The 26579-nt window shown below is 36.9% G+C and overlaps 1 protein-coding gene across 1 annotated transcript in view; it reads right to left on the reverse strand.

The window, feature by feature from the left end:
* LRCH2 (leucine rich repeats and calponin homology domain containing 2) overlaps positions 1 to 25740 on the reverse strand; it is an 86536-nt gene extending 60796 nt beyond the window's left edge. Inside the window, exon 1 of the mRNA XM_007109104.3 lies at positions 25362 to 25740. Coding sequence (XP_007109166.2) covers positions 25362 to 25716 — 355 coding nt within the window. The 5' untranslated portion in view covers positions 25717 to 25740. The remainder of the gene's footprint in view (positions 1 to 25361) is intronic.
* Between the last annotated feature and the right edge of the window lie 839 nt (positions 25741 to 26579).

Below are 26579 nucleotides of genomic sequence, written 5' to 3' on the forward strand. Positions count from 1 at the left end.
AGGAAACACTCCCATTTACCATTGCAACAAAAAGAATAAAATACCTAGGAATAAACCTACCTAAGGGGGTAAAAGATCTGTACTCAGAAAACTATAATACACTGATGAAAGAAATTAAAGATGATACAAACAAATGGAGAGATATACCATGTTCTTGGATTGGAAGAATCAATATTGTGAAAATGACTATACTGCCCAAAGCAATCTACAGATTCAATGCAATCCCTATCAAATTACCAATAGCATTTTTTACAGAACTAGAACAAAAAATCTTCAAATCTGCATGGAGACACAAAAGACCTCAAATAGCAAAAACAGTCTTGCAGGGAAAAAACAGAGCTGAAGGAATCAGACTCCCTGACTTCAGACTACACTACAAAGCTATAGTAATCAAGATAATATGGTACTGGCACAAAAACAGAAACATAGATCAATGGAACAGGATAGAAAGCCCAGAGATAAACCCAAGCACCTATGGTCAACTAATCTATGGCAAAGGGGGCAAGGATATACAATGGAGAAAAGACAGTCTCTTCGATAATTGGTGCTGGGAAAACTGGACAGCTACATGTTAAAAAATGAAATTAGAACATTCCCTAACACCATACATAAAAATAAACTCAAAATAGATAAAAAACCTAAATGTAAGGCCAGACACTATCAATCTCTTAGAGGAAAACATAGGAAGAACACTCTGACATAAATCACAGCAAGATCTTTTTTGATCCACCTCCTAGAGTAATGGAAATCCTCACACCGGTCAGATGGCCATCATCAAAAAATCTACAAACAATAAATGCTGGAGGGGGTGTGGAGAAAAGGGAACCCTCTTGCACTGTTGGTGGGAATGTAAATTGATACAGCCACTATGGAGAACAGTATGGAGGTTCCTTAAAAAACTAAAAATAGAATTATCATATGACCCTGCAATCCCACTACTAGGCATATACCCAGGGAAAACCAGAATTCAGAAAGATACATGCACCCCAATACTCATTGCAGCACTATTTACAATAGCCAGGACATGGAAGCAACCTAAATGCCCATCGACAGACGAATGGATAAAGAAGATGTGGTACATATATACAATGGAATATTTACTCAGCCATAAAAAAGAATGAAATAATGCCATTTACAGCAATATGGATGGACCTAGAGATTATCATACTAAGTGAAGTAAACCAGGTGGAGAAACACAAATATGATATCACTTATATGTGGAGTAAAAAAAGAAAGTGATACAAATGAACTTACTTACAAAACAGAAATAGACCCACAGACATAGAAAACAAACTTATGGTTACCAAAGGGGAAAGGGGTTGGGGGAGGGATAAAATAGGAGTTGGGGATTAACATATACACACTACTATATGTAAAACAGATAACCAACAAGGACCTACTATATAGCACATGGAACTATACTCAATAGTTTGTAATAATGATGAATTGGGAGATTGGGATTGACATGTATACACTGATGTGTATAAAATAGATAACTAATAAGAACCTACTGTATAAAAAAATAAAAAAATAAAAATAATATTATTAGTTCCCTTGGGGAATTTAATTAAATTCATAAACTATTTTCTGAATGAGCTAATATATTTACTTAGTAAATACCACTTAAAATTACAATTAATTATTACTCTAATTTAATTGTGTAAAGCATAATAAAGTTAAAATTAAAACTGAAGCCAATACCAAGCCTCTAATTAAGGAAATCTTGTTCTAGGCTTTTTCAGATTTTAAATATGTATAAACATCTTTTCTAAGAATTGGGTAAACAGAAAAAGAGTACCAAAAGAAAAATACAACCATAGAGGCAAAGATAGGCAATAACACAAAACTGTATTTTAATTTCTTGATCTCACAGTAACAGCATCTCATATTTTCCTTCAAAAAAGTGAAAATTAACTTTTACATAGATATAATGGATAAAATTTAAACTCTGATTAAATTTTTTTATCTTGTGATGTACAATTAAACCACAAGGAAGTTTTTATAACATTAAAAATCATTTAATGAACACATGCACTGGGGCAACTAGAATAACATGACTAAAAAAGAACATATTCATACTCAAGAAGTACATGCAAAATTGGTATTTTATTTAATATGGTTCCATCTAAAGATGGAAAACAAACTGTTAATTTACTCCTTATGAGGAGATTCATTTCACAACAGCTTTAAAGTCTGCCTTCTTAGGGGACAAGTGGAACTTGGGAAAAGACTATTATAAAGATGTTTCACCTTTCCCACACACACAGAAAAGGAAATTAAAATTTGCTCCTTATCTTCCTGCAGTAAGCTGAATGGTGGCCCTCAAAGATATCAGGTCCTAATTCCTGGAACCTGTGAAGGTTGGCGTATAGGGTAAAAATTTTTGCAGATAAAATTAAGTATCCTGCAATGGAGATTATCCTGCATCACCCAGCTGGGCCCTAAATGCCATCACATGTATCTTTATAGGAGGAAGACAGAGGGAAATGAGACAGACACATTGAGGAAAAAGCCATATGAAGATGGAGGCAGACATTGGAGTGATGTGGCTTAGGAATGCCAGCAGTCACCAGAAGCTGGAAGAAGCAAGGAATGGATTCTCTGCTAGAGCCTCCAGAGGATTTACGGTCCTGCTGAAACCTTGATTTTAGTTTCAAAAGACTTATTTTGGACTTCTGGTCTCAAGAACTATAAAAGAATAAATTTCTGTTGTTTCAAACCACCAAGTTTGTAGTCACTAGTTACAGCAGCCACAGAAAACAGATTTCTCAAAAATCAGAATTAATGAGAGAATGCCTGCAAAAAAATTTTTAATTCAACAGTTGTACATTTTTTTTCTTAAACAGTAAGGTGATATCTGTTAGTATCCTTGAGGATAAGTGCCTTTATAACCACTGAACTATTTTTCTTTCGTCTTGGTTTTTATTATAAAATCATATCAAGCAGTATTGGCAATAACTCAACAGTAGACAGACTGCTGTGTACTGTTTCCTGCCTCCTTCAAATCGCTCCTTGTAAAACTGCTGGGAGCCTGTTAGACGTTAATAGATCACTTTAAATAATCTGATCTAAATTATGTTCTGTATCACTCTTGAGCTTCAGAGGTCAAAGAAGCTAAAGAAGGGAAGAGAGGAGTCAGATGGAATGGAAATCTGTTTGCTGCCTCCCAAGCTGCAACCACAAGAGCCACAGATGGGTCCATCTGTCACCCAGTGCATTTCTTGGCCCACCGGCTAGCATTTCTGCCAAGATATAGAAAATGACTTTCAGAAAGTATACTATTATACTGTACTAATTATAGTTTTATTTTACTCAGTGTTCAAAAGGCTGTATGACTTTTGTCACATATTGTTAAAACGAACTAAGATACATGAGTCTTCTCTGGGTGATAATTAATAATATAGACTGCTATAGTCCCTCTTATTTTAAAAAAATGCCAGATTATGTTTGAAAATCTGTCACATTTTCACCTATGGAAAAACTTCTAATAATGATGTGTGTTTTAGAAAACACTCATCATTGACAGAGATAGAGAATTTTCTGCTTAAAGAAACATGACAGTTAAGTAGAGAAATAATTTGAAGTCAGAACTTTAAATTCACATCAGCAATAACCTAAGTGGAACCGAAGCAACTGTCTCATGTGTGCGCATGCGCGCGCACACACGCGCCCTCCACATATGCTAGGTCAGAAGGCTATGGGCTTTGCATAATCATTTCTAATCCTCATAACAACCTTATGAGGTAGCCACTATTCCTCATTACACATATGAATCAAAGACATATTGAATGGCATGACTAATGTTAAAAAACTAGTAATAACTGACAGCAGAGGGGTTCCAAACTCAGATATGACTTCAAAGTCCATGTTCTATGTGTGCTTTTCCACTCCTCCAACACACTATTGTGACTTCCTGTCCCAGATTTCAAATATTCTGTTCCACTGGAACCACAAAGCAGGGTCAGAGAAATTCTAAATCTCCTAACTACATTCATATCCTAGATTTCTTCTTGCAATAAGAAGCAGAACATATATCTTACTTCAAGTCCCAATTTTTAGTTAAGAAAATAACGAACACCATTATAAAGCTCTCAGCTGTTCCCAATTTACCATTTCAGAACTGTTTAGTCTGAGCCAAAACATAGCTTTCTTGGCTCCTTAAAGAACGGACCCTTATTAATTTTTCAATATTTTAACCAACTCAATAAACAAAGATTAAAGAAAATTTAAAAGTAAAGTAGTTTCTTCAAAAGATTTGTAACGTTTTATAGGCTGAGTACCTGTCAAGAACTCTAAAGGATCCGAGACTTTAGCCTACTTGTCAGCCAACAAGCTAGCCTACCACAGTTGAATGGAGGCTGGCAGAAGGCGTGAGACTCCTGTGTGTCAGAGGACTTTATTACTCACAGCACGGCAAGTGGCATGAGCAGCAAGTCTGTATCAGTTCCTCTTGCCCCCCAAATCTCACAGGGGCAACATATATGGGTATAGATGGATACCTGCACATACAATACATCACATTAAAGGAGAGGAAGTCTAAGCTGAGGGAACCCAAATCTTTTATAACAGACAGTACACATGCCTGCACTTTGTTCGAAGGGAGACATTATTTTACTGGATAATAAGCATGACTGTCCTCTCTTCCAAAAGATAGTCCTGAACAAAGGGCAGTGAGTGCCTCACTCGCAAGATATGTAGAAACATGAGACTCGTGGAAAATTACCTCCCAAGGTGTACATTCCTTATTGACCAAGGATCAGAAGTTGCAGCCTCACCACAGAAAATACACAAGGTAAAATAATTAAATATCATAAGCATCAAATTCTCTGTGGTTCTGCCCTTAGAGTCTGGGACAGAGGCAGGCAAATCCTGATTCTCACCTTCCAAGTCTCATTCTTATTTCTCAGGCAGCATTCTGACTTGACTCATAGGCTGTGCTGCTCATTCAAAATTCCATTAAGCACCATGAATTAGGTACTACGTGTTAGGGTAGGTTAAAAGCCAGTCAGACATCAACTCTAAGCAATCCCAATTATTGTTCCACCCTAGCACCAAATATTATCGGCTCAGATAATAACACTTCAGTGAAAGGAACTATGCAAAAAAAAAAATCACCCCCACTTAGTTCAACTAAAAGTGTGAATTCTTACAAAGCTGTTGTGATGGGACCAATACTTCATAATCCTTGGGGTGTATCTCAGTTTACAGAAGTCCTACAGACTGAAAAATGAGGTATAACTGTTATTTAGTAGATGAGCACTAGACTGTATCTGAACTATATTCTAATTCTACTGATGATTACCTACAAAAGATTGCCAAAATCACTTAATTACTACTCCTCATTATCTCAGAGCTACTGAAAATGAGTAAACATTCTGTAACAACCTGAAATCCTTAGAGGAAGTAAGCAAAAGAAACGACAGGAAAATTATCAATTTGTACCTAATGATACATAATGTTCATAGAGATATAAAATAAAATGATGGAAATTGACTATTATATTCAGTTCTTATTACATGGAAAATATATGCTAGAATTATGTCTTTAGGAGAGTACATAAAATCAACTAACTAAAATACTTATTTCCTAATATGAAAATGAAAAAAATTTTCTGTGCTCTTCAGTAATTGATATTACTCAAATGTGAGCAGTTACAGCACGTAAAATCTGATTAACACGCTCTCAAATACTAATGCTTCCTTATCTACTTTTCCATCTAAAAGAAGTGTTAGGACTAGAAACAAAAAGCAACAAGAAAACAGGAGGCACCACAGCTGTCTGTCAATGCAAGAATGGAGAGTGTCTTTGAAGTATTAGACTCTGATGTTGGAACCTGATGGGAAATGACAACCCCATGGCTCTGGCATCTGCTTTCAACAGATGCCCTCAGCAAAGACAGGTGATTTCTTGATTCAGTATTCCCTAGAAGGGTATTGTGCTGTCATTCAGGACAAGATAATGAAAAATCAGTCTATAACATTAAAGCCTTGTTGAATGAGTAAGATGTACAGCTCAAGAATTTCTAAGCTACTCCATGATGTTAAAATATTAACCATAAGTACAGTGGAGAGGAAAAAAAGTATGAAGTAGATATTAGAAAAAGTGAAGAAAAAAATGCTTTAAAGCCAACAGCTATGAAAAACAATAACAAGCAGACCTTAGTGACCTGCAGCAACCAATAATGGAAGGCTCCTTTTGAGCACAGGCACTTTGAGAAGCAAGGGGGCAAACAAAAACAGACGCTGCAAGGAGAAACCACAGCTGCTAACCAGAGGGTAGATTATATGCATGCTCAGTGAGAAAAGGACTGTGAGTCATACAACTATTAAGCCACGTGGAAGGACAAGACTTTATTTTTTTTAAGGGGGGAGGGGCAGCTCTATCCACAGTTGTCTGTAGGAAATTCTACAAAGTGTTTCAATTTCACCAAGAAATAATGCAGTATAATGACATTCAAACATCAAAGTGATGTTTGAGAATGACACTATATTTCAACCCCTATAAAATTTATTAGACTATAAATTTGGCAGTGTGAATTCATGTAGTATTATTTATTAAGTGGTTCTTGAAAAATTTTTATTTTCAAAAGACAAATGTTAGAGCCTCATCACATAACTTTTACTAAAATAAATTCCAGATGGAAGAAAAAGATAAACATGAAAAATGAATCATAAAAAACTAGCAAAACATTCTAGTGAATAGTCACTCAATTCTAGAATGAGGGATGGACTTTCAAAGCATCAAATAAAGAAATAATTCATAAATGAAAAGATTTCTAGATTTAGCTACACAAAAAGGAAAACTGCAGTCTATCAAAAAGCAAAATGATAACAACAACTCATAGATAAAGCCTGGCCCAAGGACATAAACAGATTCAAAAATGAAAATTATCAATGACCAAGATGTATATGAAAATATATTCAACCTCACTGTTAATCAAAAGAAATGTAAAGAATAAGACACTATAATTCACCCATCAAATTTAAAAGTTTTCAAAGATATTACTCAATGTTGGCAAGGCTAGTTTGAATTGGGCACTTCCCCATACACCGCTGATGGAAATTCAAAATGAGGTAACCAGTCTAGAAGGAAATTTGGCAATATGAATCAAGAGCCTTAAAAATGTTCATACCCATTGATCCAAGAATTCAATCTCTAGCAATTTTTAAAACCAAATAAAGACGCATAAAAAACGATGTACATTTCAGTTATTTAATAGAGTAGAAAATTAGAAACAACTTCAATGTCCAACAATAGGTAAAGGCTAAATAAAATACAGTATACCCTCAAAGTGAAATATCCAGTAACCTTTAAAAATGATATTATAGACTTGATTCCTTAATATGGAAATAAGAATGCTCAGAGGGTAAAAACTAGAACACTCAAAATATTAAACTATATACACAGTATGAGCCAACTGTTTCCTTTTAAAATGTACATTTTATACACTCAGTATATACACATACAAAGACCTACAGGTATGTACAAGGTGATGAGTGTGGGGGTATGAAGGAAATACACCAAAATGTTAATGTTTACTCAAGGTTGGTAGAATAAGGAGTGTTTTGTATTTTCTTCTTTATGCATTTAATATTCTAAATTTTCTACAATAAGCAAGCATGCTTCTGTTATAAGAAAACACTATTAATATTATAGTACTTTAAAAGTATTATATTTCAGAATGTAAACTAAATTCTAACCATATATATTTCATTCATAAGAATGATGTATCCAGACAGCTATAGGCTAATTATAAGTTGGTATTATATACAATTATTTTGTTTTTATGGGGCACAACTTGGTCTGCTACCAAACATCTATCACTGTGCTGTCATGTTTTATTGCTATTCCAATATTATATGTCATAATTTTAAAAATGCAAATTACTATGAAAGTATGCAAGTTTTAATGTCGAAAATCATGCTTTCATGTAAATTATTTTCATAAAGCAAACCCCCAAAACTATACAATTTGAATTGTTATAATGAGTCTGATAATGAAGTAAGCAATAACAAAACATGTCACCTTGACCATCTCTAAGATATCTGAGCTGATGCATGATTAATCTAACGTTGCTGTACTTTCTGCCTAGGTCAATGTCAACTAGTCACTGAAAATCAAATGGATCTGTTTATACAGTAGGCCCTCCTTATCTACAGATGGGGAACCCACAGATATGGAGGGCCAATTGTTCTAGGCCATTTTACATAAGGGACTTGAGCATCTGTGGATTTTGGTATTCGCTGGGATCCTAGAACCAATCCCCCATGGATACTGAGGGACAAGTATACAGTATACTTTTTATTTGCATTAATTATGATACCTTAGTCCATTTCTACTGCATGAGAAAGGAAAGTCTAATGTAACATAAGAACAGTCTATGTCAAACTGACTTCCCAAGATAACTCTAGTAGGCTTTGGATTCCAAAACAAAAGCAGTCCTGGAGGAGGGTAAAAACAAAACAAAACAAAACAAAACAAAAACCCCAAGGGCTTCCCTGGTGGCGCAGTGGTTGGGAGTCCGCCTGCTGATGCAGGGGATACGGGTTCATGCCCCGGTCCGGGAAGATCCCACATGCTGCGGAGCGGCTAGGCCCGTGAGCTGTGGCCGCTGGGCCTGCGCGTCCGGAACCTGTGCTCCGCAACGGGAGAGGCCACAACAGTGAGAGGCCTGTGTACCGCCAAAAAAAAAAAAAAAACAAAAAAACCCCAAGTGCAAGCTACTATGCTAAACAAAACTAACTGATTCACCTTTGATGTATCCAGATTAAGACAAATTTTACAGCCGGTGTACTGCGCCCCTTAAAAAAATGCTGTATTTACAGAGCAAGGATCATCCTTACTTGAGCTATTTAACAAGGCACTAAATATTGGATGCGGAAATTAAAAGCAAGTTACAGTAAACGAATTACAAAGAAATGACAAATTCCACAAACCAGGCCAAAGAAAACCCCATTAGTATATCTTAAATGTTCAAGTGGCTCCTACACAGCAGCACACTTGGCAGCTACCAATAAGACCAAATGGATTCAGACAGTTTATTACTAACACAGACAGAGAAAGCATGATCTGTATGGTGTCAGTTCCCCATGTCCCTCGTCCCACAGGACAAAACCAAACTGGAGGGAAGGACCAAATAACAGACAACATGCACAGAGGGTTGCTCTGTCATGGAGGAGCCAACTCTAGACAGCAGCTTTGCAATTTTATACTCACAACTGTATCTGAAAGAATGTCCCATGTCTCACCAGAATGAGGGAAGGAGATAATAAACTGCCTTGAGGCAGCCTCCCACAAGATAGGGAGGTGGACACAAAATGACCTTATGTCATCTATCTGGCCATGTACCAGGGAGGATCAGAGAGTCTTTCCCCAAGATTTGAGTCAGATTGTGGTTCAGCCTTGCATATGTGGACTATGTGGAGATGTGCAAGATCACCAAGATACCATGGCAAAGCCATTCCTCTCGTTTATAGTCACACAAATAGAATACGAAGTCAGTACATAAAATTATCATGCTCCTTCCTATAATTTTAAGTTTAGAAATTTGACAAGCATTTACTATCAACTGTTGCAGAGAGACACCGCAGTCAACCAAACACTATAGGGTATTTTTGTATAGAAAGTGTTATCTGCCCTCAAAGAGTTTAAACTCCTCTTGAGTGAAGCAATGTAAAGCTAAGAGCACAACTGCACCTGGCTATGTACTGATATTAAATAGTAACTTAAACAACTAACAATAGAGGAATGATTAAATAAAATATGGTGCATACATACAATAGACTATTAGGCAGTCGTTAAAAATCATGTTATAAAACATTTTTCTTCAGTGGAACAGTGGCATAAACAAAACTCTCAGAAAGAACAATTTGGAAGAAAAGTATACCACAGACTATAATGGAAAGACTTTTAAGGCAACAACATTACATAAATTACTGTTGAGAAAACATTCAGTCATGAGTTGATGAGGTTTTTTACAAGAGAAGCAGTGAACATATATACAGCAATTATTTCTGAGAGCTTACGGCAAATGGAGGACAGCAGACCAATGTAAGAAGAGAAAACTAGACCAAGACACATGAAAATAATTTTAAATAATTTAGAGCTATACTACTGGAAAAACTGCTAAACCCAAGCACAAAATAGGCATTCATCTCACAATTTTTCCTGGACTTCATCTACAAAATATGATTTTCAAGATGGGATTGGTTAAAACAACAGATTAATCCTCAAAACATTTTATAATAATTTTAATGCCAAACATGTTATTTAATGTCATAAACATTACTTACAAATCAATTTTATTAGTTAACCTAAATATTTAAAAGCAGTCAACTATTCTAAAATAAAAACATATTCAGTGATACAATATAACTATATAAAAACTATAGCTAATTTGCAACTGTTAAAGTTTAATAATCATATCTCTGCTTATGAAGCAATTAATAGCTGTTATTTCTTTTTGCTTTCTGATAGCTTTTCTTTTTTAAAATAATATAACAAAACAATAAAAACAAAAATCAGAGAGACAGTAAGAAGTCCAATCTGACTGAAGAACAGATACATACATGAGAAGTATTTGGAAAACATAGCAGAAAAGGAAAGAGACAAACTGTGGAGGGACATGAAAAGGCACCCAGGGTAAGAAGCAGGCTAAATTGAACAAATGTGCTAAACATCTACTGTGTACCACACACTACACTAAATGTTGGAGTGGCAACAAAGCAACTATACTCAAAAACTTCCAAAATCAATAAAAAGAGAAATGTAAACAAATACCATATTTCTTTGATTTTACAATGCACATTTTTGTCTAATGTTAACATTTCTAAAATCCATGCATGTGCTTATTGTGGTAGTGTTTCTTTTTTTCTGGAAAAGTTATTAAATTGATGATGAATGTTACAAAAGGGGAAATATATTAATTGCAATTAAGGATCACAGCAGCTACATTAGAGGGACAGAGTAATCCCTATATGTAGAGGATGGGGGAAAGGGAAAAGGTAATAAAGAAAGGCCTGATCTTGGATACAAAAGATCAACAGGAGTTCACAAGGAAGAAAAGAGGGAGAAGAAGGACATCAACAGTAAGGGCAAAAATAACATGAAAACATGGAATAGCATGATACTTTCAAGGAACAGCATGGAATTTGGCAGGCTGGAATGTAGAGTTTGGGGACACTATGAGACTAAACTGAAAAGCAGGTAGGCCAGGAATGCAAGGATATAACATCTAAAAGCCTATCAATGTAATATACCATATTAATGCAATAAAAGACAGAAAACTCGATATAAAAAGGAATTTCTTCAACCTGAAAAAGGGCATCTATGAAAAAAAAACAGAGTTAATATCATATTTAATGGTGAAAGACTGAATGCATTCCTCCTAAATTCAGGAATAAGACAAGAATGTCCACTCTCACCATATCCACTCAACACTGTACTAGAAGTTCTAGCCAGGATGATTAGGCAAGAAACTGAAATAAAAGGCATCCAGATTCGAAAGGAAGAAGTATTAACCATCTCTATTTGCAGATGACATGATCGTATATACAGAAAATCCTAATGAATCCATTAAAAAACTATTAGAATGAAGAAACAAGTTCAGCAAGGTTGCAAGATAAAAGACCACTATGTAAAGGTCAATTATAGGGACTTCCCTGGTGGTCCAGTGGTAAAGAATCTGCCTTCCAATGCAGGGGACGCAGGTTCAATCCCTGGTCAGGGAACTAAGATCCCACATGCTGTGGGGCAACTAAGCCTGCGTGCCACAACTACTGACCTTGCGTGCCTCAACTAGAGAGCCCACGTGCCGCAAAGTACAGAGCCCATGCATTCTGGAGCCCACAACACAACTAGAGAAGAGGAAACCCACACGCCATAACTAGAGAGAAGCCCGTGTGCCAAAACAAAGAGCCCGTGCACCGCAACGAGCACCGCAATGAAAGATCCCACGTGCCACAGTGAAGATCCCACATGCCACAACGAACACCTGATGCAGCCAACTACATAAATAGATAAATAAATAAATAAATACTAAAAATAATAATAATAATAAATAAAGTCTACTAAAAAAAAAGTCAATTATATTTGGGTCCAGTGGTTAGGACTCTGTGCTTTCACTGCCTAGGGCCCAGGTTCAATCCCTGGTCGGGGAACTAAGATCCCACAAGCCACGTGGTGCAGCCACACACACATACAAAAAAACCCGTATTTCAATAAACTAGCAATGAATATCCCAAAAATGAAATTAAGAAAAAATTCTATTTTTTTCTATATATGATAGTATGTCAGAAAATAAAGACTGAGGAAAACTACAAAATATTATTGAAAGAAACTAAAGATACAAATAAATCAAAAGACATCCCATATTCATGGACTGGAAAACTTAATATTGTTAAGATGGTAAAATTTCCCCAAATTGACCTACAGATTCAACACGACCCCTATCAAAATCCCAAACTGCATTTTCTGAAGAAATTGACAAGCTGATCCTAAAATTCATATTGGTCCCAAAATAGCCAAAGCAATCTTGAAAAAGAACAATGTTGGAAGAAGACTTACACCTCCTGATTACAAAACTTAATACAGAGCTACAGAAATCAAGATAGAATGGTACCAGGATAAGAATAGATATACAGATCAATGGAATAGAATTGAGAGTCCAGAAATAAACATTCACATTTATGGTCAGTTGATTTTCGACAAGGGTAACAAGAAAACTGGATGAGGAAAGAAAGGTATTTTCCGGAAATGGTGCTGGGACAACTAGATATACATATGCAAAAGAACAAAGTTGGACCCTGATCTCACACCACACACAAAAAACTCAAGATGGACAGATAGCCAAGAGGCACATGAAAAGATGTTCAACGTCACTAATTATCAGAGAAATGCAAATCAAAACTATAATGAGGTATCACCTCACACCAGTCAGAATGGCCATCATCAAAAAATCTATAAACAACAAATGCTGGAGAGGGTGTGGAGAAAAGGGAACCCTCTTGCACTGTTGGTGGGAATGTAAATTGGCAAAGCCACTATGGATAACAGTATGGAGGTTCATTAAAACACTAAAAATAGAACTACCATACAATCCAGCAATCCCACTCCTGTGCATATATCCAGAGAAAACCGTAATTCGAAAGGATACATGCATCCCAATGTTCATTGCAGTACTACTTGCAATAGCCAGGACATGGAAGCAACCTAAATGTCCATCAATGGAGGAATGGATAAAGAAGATGTGGTATATATATACCATGGAATATTATTCAGCCATAAAAAAGAACGAAATAATGCCATCTGTAGCAACATGGAGGGACCTAGAGATTGTTATACTGAGTGAACTAAGTCAGACGGAGAAAGACAAATATCATATGATATCGCTTATATGTGGACTCTAAAAAATGGACACAAATGAAACTATTTACAAAACAGAAAGAGTCACAGATGTAGAAAACCAACTTATGGTTACCAAGGGGAAAGGGGGGAGATAAAGTGGGGGATTGGAATTGACATATACACACTACTATATATAAAAGATAACTAATAAGAACCTACTGTGTAACACAGGGAACTCTATTAGGTGCTCTGTAATGACCTATATGGGAATGGAGTCTAGAAGAGAGTGGATATATGTATATGCATGGCTGATTAAGTTTGCTGTACAGCAGAAACTAACACAACGTTGTAAATCAACTATACTTCAATTAAAAAATTAATTTTAAAAAAAAGTACCAACACATCTGAGGGGTAAAATACAGTATTTACTGGTAAAAAAAAGTTTTAATTGAAGAACAAACAAACAAACAAAAGAACTCAAGATGGATAATATGTCTAATGTAAGTGCTAAAACTATAAAACCAAAAGAAAACAAAAGAGTAAATCTTCATAACCCCGGGTTAGGCAATGGCTCCTTAGACATGACACAGAAAGCACAAGCAACATAAGAAAAAAACAGATAAAATGGGCTTCATCAAAATTTTCAAATTTTGTGTTTCAAAGCAGATGACCCACAGACTAGGAAAGAAACATTTGCAAGCTATATACTTGGGTAAGGGTTTTATGTACAGAAGAAAAAGAAAAAAAAAAACTCTTATAACTTAGTAATAATGAAAAGACAACCCAATTAGAAAATGGACAGAATCTAAACAGACATTTCCTTAGGAAGATATACAAATGGACAATAAACACATGGAAGGAGGTCAACATCATTAGTCATTCGCAAAAATGCAAATCAAAACCATAATGAGATTATACTTCACACTTACTAGGATGACTATAAACAAAAATACAGATAGCAACAAGTGTTGTTGAAGATATGAAGAAACTGGAATCCTCATACACTGCTACTGGAAATGTAATATGGTGCAGCCACTTTGGAAAACAATTTAGCATTTCCTCAAAATGTTAAACATAGAATTAACATATGATCCAGCAATTCTACTCCTACATATATAAGAGAAATGAAAACATACATCTACACAACTTTTACATAATGTTCATAGCAATATTATTTATAATAGCCAAAGAATGGAAACAACCCAACTGTCCAACAACTGATGAATGGACAAACAAAATGTACAATAGAATATTATTCAGATGTAAAAAGGAATGAAGTACTGATATATGCTACAACATAAACGAACTTTAAAACATGATAAATGGAAGAAGACTATCACAAAGGACCACATATTGCACGAATCTATTTATATAAAATGTTCAGAATCAACAAATCTGTAAACACAAAAAGTAAGTTAGAGGTTGCCTAGGTCTAGATTGGTGGCGGGGTGGGGGGATATGCCAATGGCTATGGGGTTTCTTTTTGAAGTGATAAAAATATCCCAAAATTAGACTGCAGTGATGAGTGTACAACTAACAACCAATAAAGTATATACTTTAAATGAGTGAATTTTGGGCATGTGAATTATATCTCAGTAAAATGTTAAAAAGAAAAGAAGTAGGCAGGGATATATCTGGAAAAAGATGATCCATGTACTAAAACACAAAATTGGACCTCTACCTCACACCATACATAAAAATCAATTCCACATTGATGAGGAACTTAAACACCCAAAACAAACCTTTAAAACCTTTAGTAAAAAACATACATGAATATATTTTACACATTCTTAAACAAGACACAAAAAATAGTGACTATAAAAGACTGATAAATTTGACTGTATTAAAATGTAGAACATTTGTTCAGCAAATGACTCCTTAAAAAGCAAAAAAGACAAGTTATAAACTAGGAGAAAATACAATATACAAAACTGACAAATGATTAGTATAGTATTAGTATTTGGGGCAAAATAAATTATTTCACAGTACAGGAAACACATATGGCCAAGTAGGTAAGACATTTGAAGATATGTTAACGAAACTGATGATCAGGGAAATATAAATCAAGAAAGGTATCACCTCAAACCAGTCAGAATGGCTATCATCAAAAAGTCTACAAGCAATAAATGCTGGAGAGGGTGTGGAGAAAATGGAACCCTCTTGCACTGCTGGTGGGAAAGTAAATTGATACAGCCACTATGGAGAACAGTATGGAGGTTCCTTAAGAAACTAAAATCAGAACTACCATACGACCCAGCAATCCCACTACTGGGCATATACCCTAAGAAAACCATAATTCAAAAAGAGTCATGTACCACAATGTTCACTGCAGCTCTATTTACAGTAGCCAGGACAAGGAAGCAACCTAAGTGTCCATCAACAGATGAATGGATGAAGATGTATATACAATGGAATATTACTCAGCCATAAAAAAGAATGAAATAATGCTATTTGCAGCCACATGGGTGGACCTAGATTATCATACTAAATGAAGTAAATTAGACAGAGAAAGACAAATGTTATATGATATCACTTATATGTGGAATCTTTAAAAAATGACACAAATGACCTTATTTACAAAACAGAAACAGACTCACAGATACAGAAGACAAACTTACGGTTACCAAAGGAGAAAGGAGGGGGTGAGGGATAAATTAGGAGTTTGGGATTAACAGATACTATATATAAAATAGATAAACAACAAGGACTTACTGTATAGCACTGGGAACTATATTCAATATCTTGTAATAACCTATAATGGAAAAGAATCTGAAAAATATACATATATACACACACATACACATATATATATAAATGAGTCACTTTGCTGTACACCTGAAACTAACACAGTATTGTAAATCAACTACACTTCAATAAAAAAAATAGTTTCATACTCCAAAAAAAAAAAGACTTCATTGAACTACCATTTTAAACTCGTTTGGGGGAATTCCCTAGCGGTCCAGTGGTTAGGATTCCATGCTTCCATTGCAGGGGGTGCGAGTTTGACTCCTGATCCAGCAACTAAGATCCCGCATGCCTCAGTGCAGCCAAAAAAATTAAAAATAATAAACTCGTTTGGCCAAAATGTTTAAATCTGACAATACTATGTGTTGGAGGAGATATGAATTCATAAGATCTCTTACAGAGGTTGATGGAAAGGTAAACTGTAAACCAGTTGGCATTATCTCCTTAATTTGAACATTAACATACCATACAATCCAGCTATTCCACTCCCAAGAATAAACACAAGAGAAATTCTTGCACATGCACAACAGGAGACATGTATAATAATGCTTATAGCAGCACTGTTCACAAGAGCAAAAATATGTTAACAACCCAAATGGCCACCAGTTAGACAGTGGATAAATAAACTATGCTATAGTCACACAATGAAAGATAATGGAGCCACCAAAAAGAATGAACTACAGGGACTTCCCTGGTGGCGCAGCGGTTAAGAATCCGCCTGCCAATGCAGGGGACACAGGTTCAAGCCCTGGTCTGGGAAGATCCCACATGCCGCGGAGCAACTTAAGCCCATGCGCCACAACTACTGAGCCTGTGCTCTAGAGCCCGTGAGCCACAACTACTGAAGCCTGCGTGCCCAGAGACCGTGCTCCACAACAAGAGAAGCCACCACAATGAGAAGCCCACACACCACAACGAAAAGTAGCCCCCACTTGCCACAACCAGAGAAAAGCCTGCATGCGCCAACGAAGACCCAACGCAGCCATAAATAAAATAAATAAATAAATATATAATTTTTTTAAAAAAAGAATGAACTACAGCTTCATACAATTTGGATGAATCTGAGCAACTTAATATTAAGTAATATAATATAAAAATTACCAGTTATATAAAGCAGAGTTATGCATTAGCTTTTTCACATTTTTTTTAAAGTTCAAAACAAGGAATAAGCAATGTATTATTAAGGAGCTGGCTTACTGGATCGAAGGTGTTTTAGTAGCAACAAGTGACAATCAGATTTGCATATTAGAGTGCTCCAGCTACAGTATGAAGGACTAATTGGACTTGAAGCAAACTGAACATGAGGCAGAGAGATCATTTGGGAAAACTGCTGATAGGTCCAGCTAAAGGTGAGGAGAGGAGGACCTGAACAACAACAACGGCAGTGAGAACAGACAGGAAGGAAACAGATCTGAAAGCTATTCAAAGAGTTATGATCAAGAGGCCTTAGGTACTAACCAGAAATAGAGGGTGAGGGACAGTGAAGAGTCAAGAATAATTCCCAAGTTTCTGGTCTGGGAGATCAGGGGGCCTAGGGTCAATAACAAAAGTTGATCTTTTTTTGACATGTTGAGTTTGAAGAGACTCTAGGACGTCAATATTTATATAGTATCCTCTTTTTATGATTAAGTATAAAATCTGATCCTTCCCCCTTCAGAGCCCATCCTCCATCTCCATTATAAAGCCCCCTCTGATGTTCTACCAACACAGTCATGTCACCGCTCCCTCTTCAAACTTGCACATCACTCTGTTTTCACTTAAGACATTTATCTTACTCTGGCCCAGCACTGCTCAACTTCAATCACCACTGACATTTTGGACCAGGTAACTCTTTGTTGTGTGGGCAGTCTTGTTCATTGTAGGAAGCTTAGCAGCATCCCTGGTTTCTACCCACTAGATATCAGTAGCATCCCCAAGTTGTGACAGTCAAAAATGTCCCCGGACATTACCAAGTATCTCCTGGGGGCAAGTTCCCCCACTCCTTGAAACCTTGATCTAGCCTATATAAGAGATACATGAGTACTTATTTTATACCACTAGGAAATCTTAAGTTCCTTAAAGGCAGCAACTTTATCACCCTGTCCATTTACATAAAATAGATATGACAAATCCATTCTTACATACTAATCAAGGTAAATTAAGGAGACAGCTATGTTCAATTTACTATTTTTAATGTATAAATATCTTTAAAAGTAATTGATTTCTCATTGACACAGACATCCCCAACCAATTAGCTCAAAGTATTAAGGATTTATATATTGTAATTACTTTTTTAAGAGGGGAAAATTTCTATGCTGCACATTCTAGAGTCTCTTAGGGACATAATAATTTAGAGAAGTCATTTTTGAATGAAATCCAGATTCACAAATGCTCTAGAATTGGTTAGTCTCAATAGAGTTCAAATAAAATTGTATGGCACAGTTATTTTATTTCTGTCTCTTGTCACCTTAAATCCCTAATATTATACATAAAATTCCACTGAAATGAACTTAAACAATTAATTTAAAAGTGACAACAGGGCTTCCCTGGTGGCGCAGTGGTTGAGAATCCGCCTGCCGATGCAGGGGACACGGGTTCGTGCCCCGGTCCGGGAAGATCCCACATGCCGCGGAGCGGCTGGGCCCGTGAGCCGTGGCCGCTGAGCCTGCGCGTCCGGAGCCTGTGCTCCGCAACGGGAGAGGCCACAGCAGTGAGAGGCCCGCGTACCGCAAAAAAATAAAAAATAAAAAATAAAAGTGACAACAATCTCTGTCACAAATTATAAGAGTACACAGATTAACAACGTCCACAAATAGGGAAGAACTTACTTTCTTATTTGGAAAAAAAAACTTTAAAAAAATTTTGGGGTCAAAAAACATATGAGACAATATCCATTGTTAAATTATCCATTACAGTCCATTGACTGGTATTCTGTAAGTGGAATGCTATCAATTTATAATTTATTTGAAACAGGAGAAATGTAAAGATTAAAAGTTAGACCTTTAGCAGAATGAATACACTAGTTTAAAGTGAGACTAAACACAAACTTAAATTATTGTTATAAAACTCACTTGTACAGTTTTCTTTTATTACATTAAATGGTTCCCTGCAATATAAGGTATTTTTTCCTATAAAAGGGAAGCAGAGAAAACTTTCTGAAACTTTTCAGAAAACTGATTTTAAGAGTGTTACAATGCTTCAAGAACTACCTAAATACACACAAAGTGTAGAGAAAAGAAAAAGGTTTCCCCTTCTACATCATGATGATGAACAGCCTCTGTACGATGGGGGTGGGCATAATACAGTTTAAGTATCCCTGCTGGGATAGGCTAGGAGAGTAATATGCCCTTTTGCAAAGTTTCACTGTATGCATTGGAACTTAAGTATCACCTCCCAGGAAATCAATATGCTCTAAGTATTCAATTACTTTTATTTGTGAATTGTCCTTAACATCATCTCTCATGCTGTCAATGAGGTTCTGGATCTTGTACCTCTTTATGCTTTTGATGATAAATAAATGCTTCAGAGTTTATGTTACAAATAATCTAAATCAAAATATTAAATTTTAAACTTAAGCAAGTATCACTATAACCCCAATTCAAAAATATCCCAATCAACCACTTCTGTTCTTTTACCTGTCATGCAGTATATATAATTTTTTTCAGAAAACATGATAAGCTCATATTGTTCAAAAGCAACTAATCTAGCTGCTTAACACAGTCCTAATTCTAAACTGTGGCTTACTCTCCATAATGACTCCTTAAAGCATTTTGCTCTATTGAGTACTTATTCCTATGCTTGTAACTTTGTTCTCCCAGATGACACTGCCTCACTTAAGATTAAAATTTAAGACAATAATGTCCCCAGACATCTACCTTCCCCTTCCCCTTAGCAAAAGTCAGGTAACTCCTCCCTTCCACTGCTAACAACTCTCCACCCACTCCATGAAGATCCTCCCTCCCCCTCTTGCATTTTAACACTGAACTCTCTACTAGTTCCCTCCTTTCAGCCTCCAAGTATGTTTGAGAAAATATAAAGTGAACCTGCAGTTAACATCTGCCCTTAACATGCAATGCCATTCTCAACTCCATATCAGTGCAATTTCTCCCCTGACAGTCTGCAACTGTCCCTCCTGCTTAATCATAACTTGATCCCATACTGATCATTTACCTCAAGATTCAGCTATACCTAACTCTATAGGAAACTTTCTCAAACTAACTTAACCCCCAATAAAATTAAGCCTTATGTCCCAGTTCCATATCACTTAATTGTACAGTTTATTAAAACATATACAATTTTGAACATTATATATTATAACTCTTTTCTAATTGTTACATATATTACTGTACACATTCACCTAGTTTGTAAACCCTTCAAGGATCATGTTTCCAAAGTTAGAGTTCAATAAAAGCTTGCTTAATGAATCTATTCTAAAACCAACAGAGGGGCATGAAGACAAGCTATGCAAATACCACGCACAAAACAAAACACACTGCACCACAAACAAAAACTATATAATCTATGAAACTAAATAAGCATTCATCTTTCAGATTAAATAAGCTATTTATTAGCACAGTGTTTATTTTAATAGTAGCTTTGTTATAAGAAGAGAAAGTGCTGCAATGGAAATAACACTGGAATAGTGCTAGAGTTGGAAAACCTAGCCTCTGACCCACACTCTGCCATACACTAGCCATTTAACTTCCGGCAAATCACTTAACCTCTCTCAACAACAAAGAGTAATTACTATGCACTCTACAAAGCTCAAAGGGTTATTATTAGGATACAATAGGGTAGTATATATTAAAATGCTCAGAATTTATAAAGAGCTGTATAAATGGTATTATTTTAATGATAAACGTACCCTCCAATTTAAGATAACATTTTATTTTACAGTGTGAACTTGCAAAAGAAAGAAGTTAAGGGGCAATTATTTATGCTATAGAAGAATTCATCACTGAATAAAATAAATCACTGCAAGGTTCAGCAATTCAAATTCAATCTGAAGCAATTAAAATGAGTCAACCGTCAAAAGTGTCCTTCACATTCGATTTTTCAGTAAGATATTTATTACATAAAGCAAGGCAGGTATCAGGCCGCAAAATCACAAGCTTATTCCACTGAATGCACTAAGATGGCCTTCACCTATGTTACAAAATCAGATGCTGCACAGTTTAACTGGCTCCATTTTACAAGCCAATACAATGCACCATGCCCCACAGCTGAAGAGGTGAACCAGCACATGTAGGAAATACTAGAGTTGACTCCAGGTTTACAGGAAAACACGTGATTAACCAGGACACGGCACAATCTGATGTATGTAAAGAATTCCTAAATCTGTTTCACAGACCTATTGTTTATGGACATAAAGAAGTATGAAGAAGCAGAGGGAGCAGCTGCAAGTAGACTGAGACTTATTTGAAGCACTGGTGACAAAGTCAAATATGAAAAGTTTCAGGATTTGTTTGGGTAGCCATTAAAATCATTTCCAAGCTCTCTTAAAGTCGACAAATTATCACACTATCCAGACAGACTTTTTAAAGTTCTAGGCAATTTCCCTTTGTCTTGCCAAATCTACCCACAGACCAGCAAAGATAAGACATTACAACCAGAGTTAGCTACTTTCCTGAAATGGGTAACCAACTTTCTGATCCCTATTTTTATGTTTTTATATGGGTGAGGATTTTAATCAGGAAGTATCTACTGGAGGGACTTCCCTGGCCGTCCAGTGGTTAAGACTCCACGGGAACTAAGATCCCACATGCCGCGTGGCCAAAAAAAAAGTATCTGCAAGGCATATCAATTCAAAAAAGGTCACGAGCACAAACCACCAAATGGAGATTCAAGTAAATTGGCAAACTCTCCCTTCTAAATGTTAATCGCCTGGAAAGGCTGCCATAATTATTTAGCGTTGAGCTCCATGCCAGCAAAGGAAGGAGTGAGGCTGAAGAGGGAAAAAGAAATAAGGAGGGCAGCAGGAGGAAGGGGACAGGTGAAGAAGAACAGACACCAGAAGTGCAAAGAGAAATAAAAAGATACCAAAGATAAACTTTGCCATCAGCAACCTATTATCCACTTTCCCTCACAGGAAGACTATTAATAGACAAAACAAGATTTTGCTGCTACATATTCTAGGGGCATTATTTTCTTAACGCAAATTTATCCAACAGTAGGGAACTGGAGAAATTATAGTTTCCTGGTTAGTTTCTAGTCACTACAGACATAATATGATGAAAAAAATGGGTCTGCTTCACTCAAGTCTATCAAAAAGAATACTGAACTAGAACTTGAACACTTGGTTCCTAGCTTTGGTTTTGACCCTCTTGACAAGTAGCTTTAGGTTAGTCACCAAACTTTTATCAATGTTCTCATTCACTCAAACAATAAATATATCTTGAGTGCCTAAAAAATGAGCTATTTTAGAGTTTCCCCACCCTGACTGCACAATAGAATCACCTGGGAATTCTTAAAAAACAAAAAGACAAAACAAACCAACAAACAAAAAAACCCCTCTTTGCCCCTGAGACTGATTAAATTGGTCTAGGGTGGGGCCCAGGCTTAGGTTTAAAGAAAAAAACACACTCCCTCGTGATTTTAACATGCAGGCAAGGTGGTAAACCACAGGTCTATTTCATCTTATGTATATGTAAGGAACAGCAAAATAATGTGAAAAGCCCTCTCCCTTCCTTTGAAATTTATCAATTTCCCCTTCTAATCCAATTTTGTTTCAACCTAGATTCCCGCCACCTCACACCTAGATTAACAAATAGCTTTCTACCTATTTACCCTTCTTCCAATCTCTTCCCAACCCAATAAACCACTGCTGTCTAATCAATTTGGTACTGAAACAGTATCCCACTGAGAGTCATTTTAAGTATAACAATATCAACAAACAGAACTGTTTTCATCAAGCAGAGAATATACTGTATATACTTATTTGTATGTCTGTATGTATATGTGTATGTATGTACGGTATGTATGTATAATCTCAAACGTGCTGTTTGTCTTCAGTTCCATCTATATATAATGGATACTGGTCTCTTTACATATAAGATTATTGTCCCTAACTAGTTCATGGCTGAATTTGGTCAAAAATGAATGGCAAATGAGTCACCCACAGATTTCTCATTTAAATTTTGAAGTGTTCCCACAAGGAACATATATTCAATTTTTTAAAAAGTAAAATGAGGTGGAATTATCTCAAAAAGTCCTCTGTTACTGTAGGCACTGATAAAGTTTATGATGAATGAATTTTACCAAGAACAAATATGGTTCTGGTTTGTGTTAAAACTTGCCTCAGAAAACAAACTGAAGCCTTAAAAGCCAGTGGTTACAACCACATAAGATGATATTCATATTTATTAAAAATATTATTAAGTACAATATAAGCAATATATAATGAGAAAACTGAACAAGTATATGACTTTTTCCCTGCCTTTAAGGAGCTCTCCATCTTCTCAGGGAAAGCAGAACATAAAAAGAAAATAAAGCCAGCACTAGCAGGTAAGTGGTAAGGACAGTAAGTACCACAGGAATTCAAAGAAACAGGAGACTGCTGTAGACTAAGGGAGTTGGAGACAGCATCTTGGAAAAGCTGGAGCTTGAACAAAATTAAATAGGTGGAGAAAAGAAGGAAATCTCATGCATGTGGATGACCTTCTACAAAGATGAGCCAAAAATTCATAAACTATATTTGAGGGACAGGGAGCTGACCTAGTTGGAACAGAGGGTTCTATGTAGGAGCATTTGAAGAGTTAAGGTTGCAATAATAAATTGGAGCCAGGCAGTGAAAGCCCTGAATGCCAAGAGAGGATGCTTCAACTTTGTCCTATAGATAAAGAAATCTTTTATAGGTAACAAGCAAAACAACATATCTCTATAATAATGCAGTCTGAAACCATTTTTCTTCATGCCTTTGACGAACATACCAAGTAGTATAATATCTTGCCAATATATCATGAATATGTGAACATATTGTTTAGGAAGTCTGTTCAGAGTGAAGGAGTAAATACTCAAACATGCTTTCCAAAATACAAAACCACTGATCAATTACACATTCATAGTTCTTAGGATAATTCCTAAGAGAATAATTGGGTAAAAGGCTTCAATTTTAGGTTTTCCTCCTCTCCCCACCCTCATCCAAACACACACCTTGATTTAATATCTAGAAACGTAATACAATGAAACAGTGTTATTCTGAAAATAAGAGGTCTTTTATTACTTCTCATTATGAGTGAATTTACTTACTATATTGCTTCAAAATCACTAAATCTATTAAAATAAATCTGTCCATGACTTCTTTCAGCAAAGCAAATAAAAACAGACACATAAATAACAAATTTAAAGATTATGAAAAGTTAAAAATCCTTCATCAAACCAAAACACACCTAAAATAATCGGCATTGGCTTATAAGGCAGAGGGGAAAGAGAGTGTGTTCATAACAAAAAATGCCATCCACAACAAAGAGTACCAGAGAGTATATGAAGAACATTACAATAGCCAATTTCTTGTCCAAAATTATAAACCATTAACCCACAACTCCAAGAAGAATGGAGTTAATTTTGTTTCTCAAAAATGCCCTTAAAATTTCTGGTTATATCTGCAATAAAAATTAAGACTCCAACATAACTCAATACAAGGACTCTTTCCCCTAGTAAACCAGACACATAAGTGATTGATGATTTAATTTGCCACTGCAGCAAATACTAATTTAACCACCACTATCTCAACACCAGGAAAATGACAAATCTCAGTCTTTAAAGGCATATGTGACAAGAAGGCAAGAATATTCTAGGATGATTAAAACACACACAAAATAAAAACACAGAAAAACCGTGGCAATACTGCTGCTGTACTTGGAAAAGGGATATACCATTCTTGCAGGCACGTATGGCTTTAAAGAATATGTATAGATTATGATGTTATGTATTGCCTTTTTTTCCTCCGGGAAAGATGGGAACATCCACGAGAGTTAGCAGTGCATTCAGGAAGGTGTCAATACCTCCCTCCCCACCCCTTACTGGGGAAACTCGCTTTAACAATAATGCTGTTTCACCCCTCACATCCCACCCGATTTCCATACAACCTTCAGCCAGCATTCCCGCCCCCCCCCCCCAACCTTTCTCTGCTCTTCCCCTCACATTCAGAACTGGCTGCTCTGACTTTGTCAGTCTCGCCGCCCCCGCGCACCCGCCCAGACCAGCAGAGTCCAACAACGCAGCCACGCAGCCACCCACTCCCCCCACCTCCTCCTTTTCAGCCCAGCTTCCCCTCCCCCTCCCCGTCCTGTCACCTGCTTGGGTGGTGTCCGTCAGGTCGTAGCCGCTGCCCGGGAAGTCTCGGAGTTTCCTACCACTGAGGCTCAGGATGCCGGAGTTGCCCGCCTCCTCCAGGGCCCGGTCCAGGCTCCTCACGGTGTGTTGAGGCTGTAGGCTCCCCGGGTTCCACTGCGGCCCGTTAGGGAACGGCTGACCGAAAAGAGTCGGTACCGGGATGGGCACCACCAGGGTCCCGCCGCCGCCGCCGCCGCCGCCTCCCACTCCGGCTCCGCCACCTCCCCCTCCGGCCGCGCCACCGCCACCGCTACTTCCACCTCCACCACAACCGCCGCCCCCACTGTTACCACCACCTCCCTGACTCGCCGCCATGTTCCTGGGAGAGAGAATAGCCCCCGACAATACTCTCAGCTTGTGCCGCGAGTGTAGGGGGTTCTTAGGACGCATGCGCAGGCTGGGGGCGGAGGGGGCGAGGTAGAGGGTGGGAAGGAACTAGGGGGCGGGCTGGGAGGAGGTGTTGGGGATGAAGAGGCGATGTTCAAACGCGCAGAATGCTTGCTTTAAGAAACGTGTGATCAGAGGAAGGATGCTAAATCCCGGTTCCGCTGCTTTGGGTACCAAAATCTTGCGAAGCGACACCAGCTTGACTGTAAGTCATTTGGCGATATGCCCCCAAATCTCCGTGTTGCTTCACCTTCTGCGTCTGCAAAACAAAGGCAAATATATTAGATAGAGATGAAAGGGATTCGTTTCATAATATTTTGAAACAGCGTTTAGAAGGACTATCGGGGACCTGACTGAAATGCTTACGGCAAATGCCTCAGGAATCCTTTAGCAGTGTTAACACGGAGAGAAACTTTGGAGAGGAAAATGGGTGCAGAATTGAGTTCTAAGCCTATATGAATTTTGCCATAATTTAGAATTCCAAAATAGGAAAAGACTTTTAAAATGTTTTCAAGGAATCCTCTCGTTTCAGTGCGTGTGGGTCTCAGCCAAACTGCTGCCTTCCAAAACTTGGAAAAGTTCTCGGCATTCTGTCCTCTAAGTCTTTGAAGTTGTGCCAAGATCTCCAAAATATCTCGAGTTTCTTCTCATCATGTCAGCATGGCTGATGGAAAACTCTTTGATCATCAAACAACCTTAAAGTTTATTTTTGAAATACAGGTTTTGGTTTTAGGTAGAATTCTGAACATTTAACACTGTGGATATGAAGCTAATCAATCTTGGATTTTAGG

Source organism: Physeter macrocephalus, chromosome 21 (genome assembly GCF_002837175.3).
Source record: "Physeter macrocephalus isolate SW-GA chromosome 21, ASM283717v5, whole genome shotgun sequence".
Lineage (NCBI taxonomy): Eukaryota > Metazoa > Chordata > Mammalia > Artiodactyla > Physeteridae > Physeter > Physeter macrocephalus.